This window comes from Bombina bombina, chromosome 8, assembly GCF_027579735.1.
Source record: "Bombina bombina isolate aBomBom1 chromosome 8, aBomBom1.pri, whole genome shotgun sequence".
In the NCBI taxonomy this organism is placed as follows: domain Eukaryota; kingdom Metazoa; phylum Chordata; class Amphibia; order Anura; family Bombinatoridae; genus Bombina; species Bombina bombina.
In genome coordinates this window covers 18,610,273-18,630,131 of record NC_069506.1, presented here as the reverse complement: position 1 = coordinate 18,630,131, position 19,859 = coordinate 18,610,273, and the positions used below count along the sequence as shown (strand labels likewise).

Below are 19,859 nucleotides of genomic sequence, written 5' to 3'. Positions count from 1 at the left end.
GAATGGGTAATAAAGGGATTATCTATTTTTAAACAATTACAATTCTGGTGTAGACTGTCCCTTTTAAGAGTCAGCACAAATTGCCTGACATGCAAGTCTGTCAAAATATCGAGGCAGTCTGCAGAAGCTTAGATACAAGGTAGTCATAGAGGTAAAGTATATTATCCCCTTCCTGCCAGGACTTCATGCGATCTCAATGATGGGGATAGTGTCAGGGGGGAATGAATATGAAGCTAGGCACATCCTCCAGCCCACAATCCCATTCAGGAAGCGCCTTTGGGTTTAGTACAGCCAAACGGCTATGACGTTCTATGCCATCCAAACGGCTTTAAAGCCCAGTGCGGTTAGGACGGCATAGAACGTGATAACGGCGGGAAGGGGTTAATGTAAGTGTTAGTTATGCAAAATTGGGGAATGGTAAATAAAGGTATTTATCTTTTTAAACAATATCATTTTTTTGTGTTTACTGTCCCTTTTAAGTAGAAGACTGCTGGCACATTACAACTAAAGATTGTAATACAAAAATGTTAATTTCATTTAGATAAAGGGTTATTCAATCCTCAGATTTGTTACTTTCAGCTAATTTAAAACAATCAGCAGGAGCGATTACATAAGTGGATTTTTTGTTACTTGGGTTAACTATGCCCCTGATTCTCTGTGTGGTGAGTAGGGATGGGCGAATGTTTCGCAACATTCGAAAAACGGCACGAATTTTAACACGTTCATTCGTTCGAATCGAATTTCGAATGTTTACATAACATTCTAACATTCGATTTTCAAATGTTCGGTTTCGAATTTTACGATTACATTCAAAAATATTCTTTTCGAAAAATTTGAATTTAGATTGTAGTAGTATTTCTAATGCTTTTTCTTTAAATGTAATATTCGAATTATGCAATATTCGAATTCGAAAAATTCGAATTTAGATTGTAATAGTATTTCTAATGTTTTTTCTTTAAATGTAATATTCGAATTATGCAATATTCTATATGGAAACATTCTAAATGATATATTTGTATCTATTATGTATCAATTTACTGGATTCCCGCCCTACCACATAAACTATTGAACTTCTGAATAGTATTTGTTAAATAGAATGTTAAATTCGAAATTTCGAATGTGGACATTCGATATAATTATAAACATTCGAATTCGAAAGTGACATTCGAAAACTGTAAATAACATTCGATTTCTGAATTTTTAAGAATATTCGTTCTTATCGACATTCGGATTTAGAATTCGAATTTCAGTAATAACATTCGTTCTACATTCGAAATTCAAAAATTTACACATTCGCCCATCCCTAGTGGTGAGTTTGTCTAAAAACTTGTCGGCAACATAAGATTTTAAAGAATTTGTGAAGGAGAGGTACATTATGTAATGTAAAAATTATGCTTATTTCTTAAAGGAAATAAAACCCAAAAATGTTCTCTTCTGATTCAGACAGACAGAGCATACAGGTTTGCGTCTCAGTACTATATATATATATATATATATATATATATATATATATATATATATATATATATATATATATATATATATATATATATATAATTTTAATCATGCTAAAGCTTGCAATGCACGTTCAAGGGACGTTGTACTGTAATGTTTCTTCTGCTTTAATGTATTCCCAATGATCTGTTTAACATGCTGGAGTGTATTAAATTGTTTATATACTACGCTTTATTTTGCCCTTTTAAAATAGCTGATTTTGCCCATCGAAAAAAACCTATAATGAAAATATAAATACTGTAGTATTCTCTATACAAAAAAGCATATGTAAACTAGAGACGGCAAGTAAGATCCCAAAGAGCGGAAGCGACAAGTAATACAATAGAAAATTAAAATTGTATTGGGCATCGTGTAAAGCCAGACAGATAAGATGGGGGGGGGAGGCTGCAATTTTGCAGGCTCAGCCCATTTATATGGGCATGTTCTTGAACAATGGATTGAGGCTTTCATCAGTAAAAACATATTTCATATACACAAATAAATATAAAGGAAACACACTTTTTTTTTTTACTCTGCAGCTACTATAAGTCATTGGGAGCACATTGAGGGGACAGTAAAGAAAAAAAATGAATCTTTCAAGATTCAGATAGAGCATGCACACTTATACAAGTTTCTAATTTACTTCTATTATCTAATTTGCTTTATTCTTTCGGGAGCCAGTTAAACAATCAGATAAGCCAATGACAAGAGGTGTATATACGTGCAGCCACCAATTAGCAGCTAGCTCCCAGTAATGCGTTACTTCTCATTACCTAAGCTTGCTTTTCAACAAAGGATTCCAATGGAACAAAGCAAATTAGATAACCGAAGTAAATTGGAAATTGTTTAAAATTAAATGCTTTAAATTACGAAAGAAGAAAAAAAAAAAATTAGGTTTCATGTCCTTTAAAAAATTTGAATAACATTGTCGTGGGGCTATCAAGTCCTTTTAGTGGTGGAATTTGATAAGTGAAAATGGCCCACAAATTTATATTGTGATCAGCCAAACAGGACTGGCAGGTCCAGTACAGGAACATTTTTTTAAACTGATGAGGAAAAGAATGCCAGTAAACAATGAAGCTTCAGATCAACATCAGAAAGGACTCGTCTGCAGCTTTAACCTGACGATTCTGATCTATTTATAGATTGTGATAAAACCCCAAATTCTATTTAAAAATGTACCATCATTTAATGGAAATTTGTCCCATTAACGTGTTGTGTGAGAGACCATTCAATGTATTTTATTATCAAGCACAACAGGCAGCTACCTATGAGTGCTTCCATGTACAGAGGTTTGTTAAACCCAAATGTTCTTGTTTCTTTGTAATTGCTGCACACTGGGCTCCCAATTTGATCTGGTCAGATGCTGCACTTGTCTCAGGGTAGAAGTGGGTAGAAAATATGTGAAGGTGCCTAAATAACTGCTGCCCATGAGCACCAGAAACATTCGTCTCATTTCTTCTGTTGTCTCACATAAACTGATTATTTATTTTTGTAATAAACAAAACAACTTTTTCTGTAAATGTGATGGACAAAAATGAATATAAGTTAGAGTAACACACACGTCTGAAACAGAGACACACAACCAGAATTGTCAGTGTTTAAGGAAGTTATTAATATGGCAAAATAATTAATACAGAGTCTAAAGTGCCATAAAACACAGTCTCCCCCATAACTGTGTTCACTCTAGGGTCCCTTCCCATCACCCCAGTCCACAGCGAGAGAGCACCAAGCAGTCCTTTGTCTCCCAACACCCAATAAAGCAATAGCGTTTAGCAGAAATGAACGTTGCCGTGGTTTGGAGACTAGAGGAGCCATGGATAAGCGTAGGGTGAGGTTATTGGGGATTATAACTACTCGGCCACAGACAAGTCAAACTATTAAATAAATAAGGAGGCATCTGAATGCGATGGAGAAGCAGTCTCTGTACATCGGACGCGCTATCTTTGTGCTGCTGGCATATCTGGCGGTATGATGATGCTTCACTAGTGCTAGCAAGGGGGTGGGGGGATGTCCCACAGCTGAAGGCTACAGCGCTGCCTGACTCTTCCCTTCTAAGTTATAAATAATTTAAGTGCATTTACAGGGGAGAGAGGCAAACACTTTGACCCTTTGACTTCCAGAGAGATCGGAAACGACTCTAACCCTCTCTGGCAGCTGAAGGGTCAAACCGCTCTGTCCCAAGTGTCCCCCATTTATCAACATCTTGAGTTCTTTCCTATATACAACATATCACTATTTTTGGCTTTATTCCATTTTTTCTTTCTTTTAATTTCAGCTCCCTTATGGGATGCATCACTTTCTATCTATTGAAGGGGGAGTAACAATGCTCCCTATTTGGTGATTCTTGTAGTACATTTTCCCTGTATCTTGTATTCTCTCTAGAACTTTCTTCAAATGAAATTCCCACCCCAAAACAAAAACAAACAAACAGTATATCACACCCGAGCCCTAGAATAAGGCTCATGTTCAGTTGTTCTCTTCCAGGTATCTGTAGGTGGGGTTTTCATAGCCCTGGTTCTGCATTTTACTTAGGTGTTTGTCCTCGGGGCATCTGGAAGCTTCGACCTAAAAAAAAAATAAAAAAAATGCAGAGGTTTTTAGAGACTGCTTCATTGTACAAAGTATAAATATGTAACATTTTACGTTGGAAGATTTTGGCACATACCCTTCTAGAACAAGTTAAGCTAGTTCTGATCTCTTGTAAAAAATAAAAAAAAAAGATAATTTTTGAGATATATATATTTTTTTCTTTCCGTCAGATAGTTAAAGGGAAAATTACTTAAAGGGACAGTCTACTCCAGAATTTTTATTGTTTAAAAAGATACCTAATCCCTTTATTACCCATTCCCCAGTTTTGCATAATCAACACAGTTATAATAATACACTTTTCACCTCTGTAATTACCTTGTATCTCTGCAGAGTGTCCCCTTATTTCAGTTCTTTTGACAGACTTGCATTTTAGCCACCCAGTGCTGACTCATAAATAACTCCACAGGAGTGAGCACAATGTAATCTATATGGCACACAAAAACTAGCACTGTCTAGCTGTGAAAAACTGTCAACATGCACTGAGATAGTAGACGGCCTTCAAGGGCTTAGATTAGCATATGAGCCTACCTAGGTTTAGCTTTCAACAAAGAATACCAATAGAACAAAGCTAATTTGATGATAAAAGTAAATTGGATAGTTTTTTTTTTAAATTACATGCCCTATATGAATCATGGAACTTTAATTTTGACGAGACTGCCCCTTTAATTTTTGTATCTATCCATAGTATGTGCACCATTACAAACTATGTACTTACAAAAGGGATAAAATATAAACCCAATTTTACAACTTTCCGATTTACTTCTGAATGAAGAATAAAATAACAAACAAATGGTATAATTGATACCTTTATTGGCTAACGAAAAAGGAATTTTATTGCAGCCTTTCAGAGCACTACAGCTCCTTCATCAGGCGTGTCAAATTTGCTTTGTTCACTTTGCATCCTTTGTAAAAGGAGCAGCAATGCACTACTTGCTGAACACACATCAGGTGAGCCAATGACAAGAGGCATAAATGTTCAGAAACCAATTAGCAGCTACCTCCCAGTAGTGCATTTCTGCTCCTGAGCCTACCTAGGTATGCTTTTCGACAAAGGATTTCAAGAGAATGAAGCAAATTAGATAACAGAGAGTTGTTTCAAATGTCATGCTATATCTGAATCAAGAACGTTTGATTTTGACTTTACTGTCCTTGGATCCATTAAAAAGACAAAGCATAAAGAGGTATCAAATAATTAGTCACATGACCAAGCACATATCAATGCCTTAAAATGTTTACCTCTACATGATCTGTCTTTTTAATGGATTAAATATTTTTTGTATTTTTTTTTTTAAATAGCTGTTTTACAGAATGCAGCTCTTTGTATATTACTTTTTTATATTTATCTATCTCATTGGCTGTGTCCAATCAAAGGATAGATGTAAATAAGCTTGTGCACTGCTCTAACCAATCACTGAATGCATCAGGTAAAAACTGTGATATTTGTTACTTTATCAGCGTATTCATAACTCTTCCTAACTGGACTCAGCAGAGGAGATAAGATAAGGAGACTACGCTTTTATATTTAGATAACACTGTGTTAAAACATGGCGGTGTCAAAGTTTACATTTATTTTTTCAACATTTAAACAACTAATATAGAGTGCAGGAGTGACACCACACTCCATGCACACTCCTGAGTCTACTTCAATATGCTCTCATGGAAAGGATACCAAGAGAAAAAGATATATTTGATAACAGAAATATTTTGTTGACTTCTCTGTCCCTTTAATTAATAGTCTAGTTTCAGGGAAAATATAGTTTGAGCCTGTACAAAAGGCAGAGTATCTGCTACTGAAGTAAGAGGGTTACAGTCCTCTGGCCTGGTCTTATAGTCATATAAAAAAAAGAGGGCCTATGGAACATTGAATTGTGTCATGTGACTAAACTCTAAGTCTGAATGTTGCAAGCCCCTCCCTAAAGGAACACACTCTGTTTAACGAACATTCTATATCATTAGCAAACAGCTCACCTCTATAATTCCATGACTGATGGTCCCGTAGGGCTTACGTCGGATCAGCAGGAGGCTAATAATTATCACCATTGCCACAGCAATAGCTACCACCAAAAGGCCAATCAGGGCGCCCCGATTAAATGTGACAAGAGTGTCTGGTTCCTGCAGGTTAAAACATTACTGAATTAGAGAACACAATGAAAATGCAATTAATGAATGTGACATTTAATAAAACAGTGCTATATTATAGCAACGTGTTGGCAAATCAGGAGCTATACTGCTGTATTATGCCAAACAAACCAGATCACGTTGCAATAGGAGAACGGCAGAGCTGCTTACAGTTGTGCTACAAGAAACATACACAGGAAGAATATAGGCTTCAGGTTGTACGTTACATACATCATAAAACAAGGTTTGTCCAGTAATGAAGATCTTCCTTATAGGGGCACTCAACATTAAACTTGTCTAAAGGGTATGAAACCCAACATTTTTCTTTCATTATTCAGATAAAGCTGCTATTTTAAACAACTTTTTAATTTACTTCGAATATCAATTTGTCTTCATTCTCGTGGTATCTTTTGTTGAAAATCAGGAATGTAAACTAAGGAGCCAGCCGGTTTCTGCAGCACTAAATGGCAGCAGTTTGAAAGACTGTTATCAATTTCCAAGAGCACTAGAGGGCAGCACTATTTCCTGTCATGTAGTGCACCAGATGCTACCTAGGTATGTCTTCAACTCAGAACACAATGGAACAAAGTAAATTTGATAATAGAAGTAAATTGGAAACTTTTTTTTAATTGGTATGTTCTGTCTGAATCACAAAAGGTTTGGGTTTCATATCCCTTTAACTGCATTGAAATGAATGTAGTGAAACAAGTATGTATAACTGGGCAAATGGTTTGAAAAGCTTGTTAAATGTAGAAATGCCCCCTATACAGTGACACTACCTCCTGCGTGTGTGCACAATCTGCTATATGATTGTGATGGTACATAGCAAGTGACGCAGAGACTTGCGCTCTGTTTAGTTTCAGTGGGGGTTGTCGTACAGCTCCTGATTGGCTGAGCATTCATTGCAATGCGGTGAAGGAAACATTAATATTTTGTGCCCTTTAAATAATAAACAGATTATTTCTAAGCATCCAAGCACTTTTGTTTAGATTATTATCATTATTTTCTAAACATAATGTTGAAAAGGTTTGATTAATATTTAGTAAATGTTTTCTTGTTTAAAAGGACTTTCACATTGCTGTCTCCTCCACCAGATTTTTATTGTACAAACTTATTTTAGAGTAATTTCAAGTCACATTAGTTTTAGTACAGAGTCAATTTTCTCCCCTAAAAAGGAGGAATTCATTTTATCAATTACTAAATTGTTTTTGATGGCTACAACAAATGGTTAAAGGACACACAAATACAGGGGGGGGGGGGGTCAACTTGGCATACAGGCACCCAACACACATCATAATGGTGATTGGGTGATTACTTGAAATAGACCCCTAACGGTGCCCACTTGCAAAGGCAACACTAAAATAAGAAACACTATATTAAAGGGACACTGAACCCAATTTTTTTCTTTCATGATTCAGATAGAGCACGAAATTTTAAGCAACTTCCTAATTTACTCCTATTATCAAATTGTCTTCATTCTCTCAATATCTTTATTTGAAATGCAAGAATGTAAGTTAAGATGCCGGCCCATTTTTGGTGAACAACCTGGGTTGTTCTTGCTGATTGGTGGATAAATTCATCCACCAATAAAAAACTGCTGTCCAGAGTTCTGAATAAAAAAAAAGCTTAGATGCATTCTTTTTCAAATAAAGATAGCAAGAGAAAGAAGAAAAATTGATAATAGGAGTAAATTAGAAAGTTGCTTAAAATTGCATGCTCTATCTGAAAGACAAAATAAAAAATTTGGGTTCAGTGTCCCTTTAAACATATGGTTGCAACACAGAGTCTCTCAAAAGAAAGAATATATATTGGAGCAAGGATTAAATAGCAACATCCCTATTTTTGCAGATGACACAAAATTGTGTTACATTGTTTGGTCAGTGCAGGATGAAATTACTTTACAAGAAGATTTAAAAAAAATTAAAAGAATGGGCAGGTAAATGGAAAATGAGATTTAATATGGGAAAATGTAAGGTCCTACATCTTGGAAGTAAAAATAAGCAGGCAACCTATTATTTAAATGGGACTAGACTTAGTCAAACGGAGGAGGAAAGGGATTTGGGAGTAGTAATAGATAACAAGCTAAAGATGGGTGCAAAATACAGGGCAGCGACTTCTAAGGCTAATAAGATACTAGCATGTCTTAAAAGTGGCATTGATGCAAGCGAGGAAAGCATAATTCTGTCACTATATAAATCCATGGTAAGACCTCACCTTGAGTATGGAGTGCAGTTCCGGGGACCAATCTCATAAAAGGCATTGCAGATGTAGAAAAAGTTTAGAGAAGGGCCAAAAAAACTAATAAGGGGAATGGAGAATTTAGGCTACGAGGAGAGGTCTGTTTTTTCTAGAAAAAAGGTGCTCGAGAGGTGAAATGATTACTTTATATAAATGTATTCAAGGCCCATATACAGAGACGGGGGAAGCTCTGTTTATTCTAAGAAAATTGTTTGTTACAAGAGATCACAATTTAAGGCTGGAGGAAAGGGGATTTAATTTCCTGCAACGTAAACGTTTTTTCACTGTAAGAGCAATCAAATTGTGGAACTCATTACCTAACGAGGTAGTGAATGCCAATACCTTAGATACATTTAAACATAGTTTAGATACATTTCTAGCTAGAAACAATACAGGGCTATGACTGATTGTGTTAAATGGGTTACCTTTTAAATGGGATCAATTTAAGATTAACATGAGCATTTATTGTATATAAATTAAGGTTTGTATAGGTTGAACTCGGACTTCTGTCTTTTTTACAACCTCATCTACTATGTTACTCTGTGTGTGTATATATACACAGTATATATATATATATATATATATATATATATATATATATATATATATATATATATATATGTGTGTGTGTGTGTTTTCATCACTAAGTAACTAATATAAGCAATCATTTCATCCAATCAGAAATTCTGATTTAGAAGCTCTGATTGATTTTCATTGATTGTAGCTGTTCAGTTATTCAGAATCCCCATAAAGCAAATGAGTGTAGTTTACAGCATATAAGATGCAATAAAATATACTGCAAATGTAAAATTTATAAAATACAGCCTGGGGGGCACTAAAACCACTGTGCGTTGGGAATATAAAATACATAACATTTTTAATAATCATTTTTTACTTAATAAGTGAGTCATAACTGTTAGTTTTTAAACATGTTAATTCTCATAGGTAGAAAATTGATTTTGTAATATTAGATTTTTTTATTTTAATTTAATCTTATTTTTTTTATGTAAACTTAGTTTTTTATGTAAAGATAGGATTTTTTTGGTAATTGTTATTAATTTTTAAAGTTAGTCTTTTTCATTTTATGTCATTTTATGTCATTTTATGTAATTGTAGGTAATTGGGTTTAATTTAGGGGGTGTTAGGTAAGGGGGCTTAGTGATTAGATTAATACTTTGCGTTGTTGGGGGCATGGCGTTTAAGGATTAATAGGTTAATTAGGTAGTTTGCGATGTGGAGGGATAGTGGATTAGGGTTTAATACATTTATTAGGTACTTTGCGATGTGGGGGTTGGCGGATTAGGGGTTAATACATTTTATTATAAGTTACAATGTGGTGGGATGGCAGATATAGGGGATTTGACGTGTCTGGTTCATTTTTGGGAGGCGGGTTAGACTTTTATGGATGATTAAACCTTTTTTTTCTTAGGCGCTGGCAGTTCATAAACTGCCGTATGTCACTGGCGACTCCGGAAATGTCTATTTCCGCACATTTCTGAAAGTCGCACGTTTTTGATCTCGCGTCACCATATATGTGATTCACCCGATGTGCAAGGTGAATTTACGGGCGGCGTGGGTTTCAGCAGTTGCGCTGAAACCTACGCTGTATATGTAATCTCGCCCATAGAGACAGCTACATGATTCTTATGCACAGTATAAAGGGACAAAAATTCCCAAATATTTTCTTCAATGTAGCAACCCCACATGGGCATCCGGATCAACACATCATTTATTTAGTGTTTTGATGGGAAATAACCATCATATTTAAATTGCTAATATGTACATTAAAGGGGCAGTATACACCTGTAGATTTTTTTTATATAAAGCAGTAATAAACAATGTTACAATTTACTTTCAAGATTTATTTTGCCCACTTTTCATGTATTTTAGTCTGAAATTGAGGATTTTCTAATCCTCATAATTTAAATGCACTTGCAGACTTTTCAAGGCTAACAGTGCTACATATATGTCCTAACTGACTTTAACTCATAATAAGACCATGTTGTCTGTAGACTCAAGCCCATACTGGGTAGATTTTGCCTGTGGAAAAAAACATTGCAATAAAAAGGCTGTTAATTTATTTTAAAATGTTTAGACTTGGCTGGTCTTATTCTATAGCAACACAACAAAAATGCCTTGATAGAGCAGTGATTTTAAACAACTTTCTAATTTACTTCTATTATCATGTTTTTCCTTTGTTGAAAGCTCAGGAGCGTGCACGTGCCTGGAGTACTATATGACAGCAGTTTTGCAAGAGCACTAGATGGCAGCACTATTTCCTGCCACATAGTGCTCTAAACACCTACCTAGGTATCTCTTCAACAAAAAAACAACATGGAAATGAAGCAGATTGATAATGGAAGTAAATTCAGAAACTATTTTAAAATTGTATTCCCTGTCTGAATCACAAAATAAAATGTTGGGGTCTCATATCCCTTTAAACAACTCTTTCCTGCTGCACATGTTGCACCTGACATACTTGTGATTGGGGCATTTATTTCTTTGTCTCCCCGCTCACCTTGTAAATACTTCTGCCCCGCCCATCCTCTCACATTGTCAGAGATGAACAAAAAAACAAACATTTCCTTATATAAGTTTTTGGGGTGAAGGGGGGGGCAAACATACCATCTCATCCTTCTGCATATCCTCAGCCTGGTAATGAACCTGCTTCATGGACGCATTATCCTAAAAACAAAAAAAATATTTAATACAACAACAAACTGACTCTGCAGACAGCACAGTGGGAGATGGAACCAGATAAACACAATTCTGTGCTCTATAAATGGTCATTTACATATTCATGTCATATAACTGTCACTCACTTACGTAAATTTAGTAAGGATGGCACAGATAAGAATATAGTAAAAAAGATATAAACTACTTCCCTGTGTCTAATGCCTGATACGCTGCCTGGCATTGGTTGTTGTCTTTTTATCATTTCTTTTTGTTGGCTCTGGAGTTTACTATGTTTTATTATCTCTATGATCGCTGATAATAATATTTGCACTTTTATTGTCCTATTGATATGCACTGTGCAGAATACGTTAAATAAAATTGAAAAAAAAAGTATAAAAGAATGAACTTCTCATGTATCAGACTGATGCCATCATTAACTGGAAATAGCTGCTCACTTTTTTGCACTAAATAAAAGTGAAATAGTTTTTCTTAGACGTTTGAGAGTTGAAAGCAAAGATATATTTCAAACAATCATACTCTGTTAGAAGGTGACCTTAGAATGTTGTTTTAATTTATTCAAACATCCCCCTACTGCTTGTTCTAGGAGGGTGCAGAGGCCCCTCAATATTTTCCTCTCCCCTTAGGCTGGTTGGGCTTAATTTGCCCCTAACAGGACATTGCCACTTTATGCCTAGACTAGCCACTGGTTTGCATAACCATGCCCACACCGTCTAACCACACCCTGTACCATACTGCCTGACCACACACTCCACCTCCACCACCACAACCCACTAAACACTTGTGAATCCACTCATTAACTTCCCTGACTTAGTTCCTATCTTCCTGGTCCCTGTATAGCAGGGAATGTTTCTGCACATTATAAAGTTTCACCAATTCCTACACAGCAAAGTCTCACCCATCTCTCTATTCTTTAGTCAAATCAATTGATAGAACAACAGAGGGACATGGGCATCTCTCTTGTTTTACATTAGCCAGGGAATATGACTTGTTCTATATATTTTACCTATTTGTAGGAAGAAACCCTCTTAAAAATACAACTCAATGAGTCACAGTTGTGCTCTAATCTCATTTATTCTACAAACTCATGTTACGCTGAGATCTCACCTTTTGTGCTGGGAAGCTGAGTGCTTGCTCACTTGGGGGGAAATCTGAGTATACATCCCAGACTGCTGAGCCTAGAAGAGGGACAAATGGGACAAGGGTCAGAGAGAAAACTATTGGTTTTTGAAGTTCATCAAAAAGAATGTCTCAGAGTAACAACTAAATGGAAACTTAAAGGGACAGTCTAGTCAAAATAAAAATGATATGATTCAGATAGAGCATGCAATTTTAAGCAACTTTCTAATTTAGTACTATAAACAGATTTTCTTCGTTCTCTCTGTATATTTATTTGAAAAAGCAAGAAAGAAAGCTTAGGGGCCGGCCCATTTTAGGTTCAGCACCTGGGTAGCCCTTACTGATTGGTAGCTACATTAAGACACCAATCAGCAAGCGCTACCCAGATTCTGAACCAAAAATGGGTCGGCTCCTATGTTTACATTCCTGCTTTTCAAATAAAGATACAAAGAGAAATTGATAATAGAAGAAAATTAGAAAGTTGCTTAAAATTGCTGCTCTATCTGAATCATGAAAGTTTAATTTGGACTAGACTATCCCTTTAAAGGACCATTACATCCAATAGTATTGTATAATCAATAGAGGCATAATAAAAAGAAACTGCAAAAGCACCTAGCGGTCGAATTATCATTGTGCAAGCGGACATAATCCGATATTGCGGATCATGTCCGCTGCACATCGATAAATGCCGACAGCATATGCTCTCGGAAATTTATCATTGCACCAGCAGTTCTTGTGAACTGCTGGTGCAATACCGCGCCCTGCAGATTCGCACTGTAGATTGGCCCTAGCAGGGGTGTCAATCAACCCGATCGCATTCGATCGGGTTGATTTCTGGAGATGTCTGTCCGCCGCCTCAGAGCAGACGGACAGGTTATGGAGCAGCGGTCTTTAGACGGGGCGTCAAGCTCCGTATGGAGCTTGATAAATATGCCCCTTAGTCTGAATTTCAAATGAGTAGTAGATCATGTGACAGCCAACAACCAATCACAAATGCATATATGTTTGTGTTTTCGAGCACATGCTCAGTAGGAGACGGTGCCTCTGAGAGTGTACGTATAAAAAGACTGTGCATATTTACATATTCTGAAATTGATTTGAAAGTTGTTTACAATTTGTTCCATCTGAATTATGAAACTTTAATTGTGATTTTAGTGTTCATTTAAGGAGCATCTTGCTGAAATATCTCTGCTTGCTCCTGACCCTATCTCAGTATGCTCTCATGTAAACTAGTGATATATCTCTGCTTGCTCCTGACCCTATCTCAGTATACTCTCATGTAAACTAGTTTAGGGCCCAATGTTAAAAAAATCACTGGCATGGAGATTTTTATTTAGCATTATATTGTAATGTAGGTTTCTCTGCTGTACATCCAGAACCCTGTATGGCAGGATAGACAGCTCTCAAGACAAAGTGTGCCTTTCTAAAAATATTTCTGGACCTTTCAGATAACCTCACCAGAGCCTTTTATTATTTAACTGAGAATTTTGGATTAGGATTTATATAGGTTATAGATTAGGATTTATATAGGTTATAGATCAGGGTTTATATAGGTTATAGATTAGGGTTTATATAGGTTATAGATTAGGATTTATTAAGGCTATAGATTAGGATTTATTTAGGTTATAGATTAGGGTTTATTTAGGTTATAGATTAGGATTTATTTAGGATATAGATTAGGGTTTCTATAGGTTACAGATAAGAGTTTATATAGGTTATAGATTAGGATTTATATAGGTTATAGATCAGGGTTTATATAGGTTATAGATTAGGGTTTATGTAGGTTATAGATTAGGATTTATTTAGGTTATAGATTAGGGTTTATATAGGTGATTGAGTAGGATTTATTTAGGTTATAGATTAGGGTTTATATAGGTGATTTAGTAGGATTTATTTAGGTTATAGATTAGGGTTTATATAGGTTATAGATTAGGATTTATTTAGGTTACAGATTAGGGTTTATATAGGTTATAGATTAGGGTTTATATAGGTTATAGATTAGGGTTTATTTATGTTATAGATTAGGATTTATATATCTTACAGATAAGAGTTTATATAGGTTATAGATTAGGATTTATTTAGGTTATAGATTAGGATTTATTTAGGTTATAGATTAGGGTTTATTTAGGTTATAGACTAGGATTTATTTAGGATATAGATTAGGGTTTCTATAGGTTACAGATTAGAGTTTATATAGGTTATAGATTAGGATTTACATAGGTTATAGATTAGGGTTTATATAGGTTATAGATTAGGGTTTATTTAGGTTATAGATTTGGATTTATTTAGGATATAGATTAGGGTTTCTATAGGTTACAGATTAGAGTTTATATAGGTTATAGATTAGGATTTACATAGGTTATAGAGTAGGGTTTATATAGGTTATAGATTAGGATTTACATAGGTTATAGATTAGGGTTTATTTAGGTTATAGATTAGGGTTTATATAGGTTAGGGTTTATATAGGTTACAGATTAGGGTTTATATAGGTTACAGATTAGGATTTATTTAGGTTATAGAATAGGGTTTACATAGGTTACATATTAGGATTCATATAGGTTATAGGTTAGGGTTTATATAGGTTATAGATTATGATGTATATAGGTTATAGATTAGTGTTTATATAGGTTACAGATTAGTGTTTATATAGGTTACAGATTAGGGTTTATATAGGTTATAGATTAGGATTTATATAGGTTATATATTAGGATTTATATAGATTATAGATTAGGGTTTATATAGGTGATTGATTAGGGTTTATATAGGCTATAGATTAGGATTTACATAGGTTATAGATTAGGCTTTACATAGGTTATAGATTAGGATTTACATAGGTTATATATTAGGATTTATATAGGTTATAGATTAGGGTTTATATAAATTATAGTTTAGGGTTTATATAGGTGATAGATTAGGATTTATATAGGGTATAGATAAAATCAGTTTTAAAGGGACACTATACTGCAAAATTGTGTTGTCTTAATGTGCTTCCAATGACTTGGTAAAACAGCAGCAGAGTATAACATCTAACAGAATTGTATGTTTATTTTTGTATATGAAATAGCTGTTTTTGTTCTTTGACAACATTACTTATCAAAATGGGTTGAGCTTTCAGGAAAATCAGATCTCCTTATTTTATCACTTTCTGTACAGACAAATGCTTCCTTATCTTGTCTCTGTTTGTACGCCAAATCCCAATGTATAGAGAGAACAATTGGAAATTCAAATGGTATCTTCCCTACCTTCCACTGTGCCTGTAATTGCTTCTACTTTTCTATAGCCTATAGTTAAAGGGACATGAAGCCCAATTTTTTTTCATTATTCATAGCATGCAATTTTAAACAACTTTCAAATGTACTTCTATTATTTAATTTGCTTCCTTGTCTTGTTATCCTTTGCTGAAAGGTTTACCTAGTTAATCTCAGGAGCAGCAAAGAACCTAGGTTCTAGTTGCTGATTGGTGGCTGCATATATATATATCTACACTAATTGTCATTAGCTCAGCCATGTGTTCAGTTAGAAACCAGTAGTGCATTGCTGCTCCTTCAACAAATGATACCAAGAAAATGAAAAGTTGTTTAAAATTGTATGTTCTACCTAAATCATGAAAAAAAATTGGGTTTCATGTCCCTTTAAGTATAGAAACTTTCAGAATAGATAGGGATACCACAGGCAAAATCTGATATTTCATATGCTGAAATAAAGGGAAAGGAACTATTTGTAAACAATAATACACTCCAGCTGGTAAAATAGATCATTGCAAACAAATTAAAATGGAGATACATTAAGGGTAAACTGTCCCTTTAAGGTTTGGATTAGGGTAAAGATTGATATCACAATATTTGAGACATCCTGACATGACATAAACAACATTTCACAAGTGACAAAATGCCACCAGAATAAGCTACAACTTCGTATGGTGAGTTTTGTATGACATGCTTAGGTATTGCCATAAACAAATAAAACCAGAAGATGAAAGTGACAAGATAGTTATAGAGGAAAATGTTTTTAAAGAAACACTGAAGCACACAGTTCAAGCACTGACCTTTTCTTTCAATCTGTTGAGAGTCTGCTCAAGAGTCCAAAAAGTCATCAGCAAGAGACAGCAAAGATAGGCAGAAAGAGACAGTAAAGAGGAACAGGTCAGTATGAGACATAGGGAGAGGGAAGACCGAGAAAGAAACAGGAGAATAAACAAAGATGGGTATAAATGTAAAGGACAGACCCTCACCCTCTCCCTGTGATGTCTCTGCAGAGTTCTGAGGCGGCACTCGGATTTCTGTGTAGTCACTATCTTCATTCATCTTCTTCTGTGTTGTGCTGAGAAGGTCTCTGGCTTCCACCCACTCTGTGTGCAGCCAGGTCTCTGCAGGGAATCAACATCACCCAATGTAAAGAGCAAGAAATACTCAGGTACCCTAGGGTGTGGCAGAAACAGCCAATCACAGGCTTCTTTAGCTTTTCTATGTAGCAGTGATTAGGAAAGATGGGACAACTTCAACACTTTTATAAACATTGCATTAGATTGTTACAATGAGGTCCTAAGATATTCAGGAAATATAAAGATCTAACATTGCTCTTGTGATGTGATGTGCAGAATAGGTATTTTAGGAGCCGCCTATTATATGATGAGTGGAGAGAGGCATTTAATGAGTTGGGTGATTTTGTATTACACTCAGGGCCCTGCACCTATAGGTAGCGTAGCAGTATTTACAGGAGGCAGCAAATTAGTTCCATCTTTAACTTGCAGTTCTATGCTCCAAATATTTTATGTATATTTTGTATTACTCATTCATTTTACCAGGTTGTCTATTGGGGTGGAAGGGGGAGTACAACAGTGGCCTCTGGTTGTGAGAAATATATGCTTTGAATATAAACTACAATTTTTTAGGGGGCAGTAGATTTTCAAGTGCCTAGGGCAGCATAGATCCCAAATACACAGCTGGTTACACTGATATACCTGCACAACATGGATACTAACCAATTTGGTCTCGTAGCTCAGGGGACAGCTGAGGGTTACGATAAAGAAGTGAGAGGGACTGATTGACTCGTTCTTCAATGACACGGAGATGAGTGAGAACCTGAAACGGGGCGAGAGACAGAAAGATTAAAGGGATATAAACGTGCAAAACATAAATGCTCTAATACGTTGTGTTTATTATTGCACTATTGCTATTATGTGTTTAACTCCTGAAAATGTATTAAACACATAGTTTATATATCAGCTCCAAAGCAGCAATGCACTACTGTGAGGTAGTGAACACATCTGGTGAGCCAATGGTAAGAGACACATGTGTGCAGCCACCAATCAGCAGCTAGCTCACAGAATTGCTTCTCCTGAGCCTACCTAGGTATGCTTTTACAAAAAGTGCAAATTTGATTTTACATTTGATGATAGAAGTGAATTTAAAATATGACTCGCTCTAGCTTAATCTATTTGAGTTTAAGAGGAAACAAGAACAGTCAATTGGAATATTGCTGAACAAGAACTTTTAACACTTTAACCTTTGTATCCCCCTAAAGTTGAAACAAATTTACAAAAGTGCCATCTAATTCCTCTCCCATGCCCCCCCCCCCCCAACATCTGTTTGTGAAGGAGAAATATTGAGCGATACATAAATGATTAGAAAGACAGGATGAAAGTGAATCTCAGTATCATTAAAGGGACAGTTTACTTCAGAATTTTTATTGTTAAAATTGTTATAGATAATCCCTTTATTACCCATTCCCCAGTTTGCACAACACATGGTTATATTAATACACTTTTTACCTCTGTGATTACCTTGTATCTAAGCCTCTGCAGACAGCCTCCTTATCTCAGTTATATTAATATACTTTTTACCTCTGTGCTTACCTTGTATCCCTTATCTCAGTTATATTAATATACTTTTTACCTCTGTAATTACCTTGTATCCATTATCTCAGTTATATTAATACACTTTTTACCTCTGTGATTACCTTGTATCTAAGCCTCTGCAGACAGCCTCCTTATCTCAGTTATATTAATATACTTTTTACCTCTGTGATTACCTTGTATCTAAGCCTCTGCAGACTGCCCCTTATCTCAGTTATATTAATATACTTTTTACCTCTGTGATTACCTTGTATCTAAGCCTCTGCAGACAGCCCCTTATCTCAGTTATACTGTATTAATATACTTTTTACCTCTGTGATCACCTTGTATCTATGCCTCTGCAGACAGCCCCTTATCTCAGTTATATTAATACACTTTTTACCTCTGTGATCACCTTTTATCTAAGCCTCTGCAGACTGCCCCTTATCTCAGTTATATTAATACACTTTTTACCTCTGTGAGCACCTTGTATCTAAGCCTCTGCAGACAGCCACCTTATCTCAGTTCCTTTGGCAAACTTGAAGTTTAGCCAATCAGTGCTGACTCATAAATAACTCCACAGGAGTGAGTACAATGCTATCTATATTTTACACATGAACTAGCGCTGTCTAGATATACAAAACTGTCAGAGGCGGCCTTCAAAACCCTGGAAATTAGTATATGAGCTGAACTAGATTTACCTTTCAACAAAGAATACCAAGAGAACAAAGCAAAATGATAAAAGTAAACTGGAATGTTGTTTAAAATTGCATGTCCTATTTGAATCATGTAAGTTTAATTTTGACTAGACCGTCCCTTTATGTTACGTTCTGCCTCTTCTAAGCATGGGCAAGAAACCGACTTGCTGTCTTTTTATCATTCACTGAACAGTTAGTCAGCTAAAGTTACTCTAGAAGATTTATCACGCTAGATAAGCATTACTGTAGAGACCCCAGCCTCCTCGTGGGGCTGTGTCAAGAAGTAATGAACACTGAACATATGAAGTAAAAAAATGAAATAAAAAGGTAAAATCCTATTAAAATGATAAATAATACATATTGTTTTTTTATATTTATTTAAAGAGAAGATTCTTCATATGTATGCGGTTCACTTTCAGTTGAACAATATTTTACCTGGAACTGGATGGTCTCAGCTCTGTCTGGCTCTGCTCTGCTAACGTGCTGGTAATGTCTCACTGTGTGACGCTGGTCCTTCTGCTCTGCGCGGATGTATCGCTTCAGGGCGAGCAAAACACGCTCTGGCTACACGGGAAAAAGAGACAGCTAGGGTCACAGGATAAGTGAAACAACTCTTCTCTGTTATGCTTTCTATTTAAATGGAGACATTTTATGGCCTAGTTTAATGTGCCTCTATGCACACACGGGCAGTCACAATATACTTCCTCTGCACTGAAGGCTGATGTTGACCATAACATCACTATACAAAGAACCCATTGGTCTTACCATCTATAGAGAGTTGTTTTCTATATATAGCTCCTGATGTATGTGCAAGAAAATATTGTTACAATTTAGGGTGGAGTTGTGAATAGTTCTATAGGAAGAAGTGATTTTATAGGGTAAAAATGAAAGCCAAAGAAATAATATATAGTTAGAAGTGTGTGAAATCATTATATAGCGATTAAAGGGATAGAATGGTCCAAATTTAAAGGGACACTGAACCCAAATTTTTTCTTTCCTGATTCAGATAAAGCAGCAATTTTAAGCAACTTTCTAATTTACTCCTATTATCACATTTTCTTCATTCTCTTGCT

At 35.4% G+C, this 19,859-nt stretch overlaps 1 protein-coding gene across 4 annotated transcripts in view; it reads right to left on the bottom strand.

Moving 5' to 3' along the window:
- Positions 1-3,085: 3,085 nt before the first annotated feature.
- Positions 3,086-19,859, bottom strand: part of APLP1 (amyloid beta precursor like protein 1) — a 56,215-nt gene continuing 39,441 nt past the window's right edge. For 2 of the 4 annotated variants that reach the window (XM_053690154.1, XM_053690155.1), the window contains exons 10-17: positions 19,222-19,350; positions 17,237-17,336; positions 16,481-16,621; positions 16,301-16,324; positions 12,244-12,314; positions 11,068-11,127; positions 6,055-6,198; positions 3,086-4,062 (exon numbers count right to left, since the gene is read on the bottom strand). In XM_053690154.1, coding sequence (XP_053546129.1) covers positions 3,964-4,062; positions 6,055-6,198; positions 11,068-11,127; positions 12,244-12,314; positions 16,301-16,324; positions 16,481-16,621; positions 17,237-17,336; positions 19,222-19,350 — 768 coding nt within the window. In that variant the 3' untranslated portion in view covers positions 3,086-3,963. The remainder of the gene's footprint in view (positions 4,063-6,054; positions 6,199-11,067; positions 11,128-12,243; positions 12,315-16,300; positions 16,325-16,480; positions 16,622-17,236; positions 17,337-19,221; positions 19,351-19,859) is intronic. The other 2 variants (XM_053690156.1, XM_053690157.1) reach the window with 2 other exon arrangements.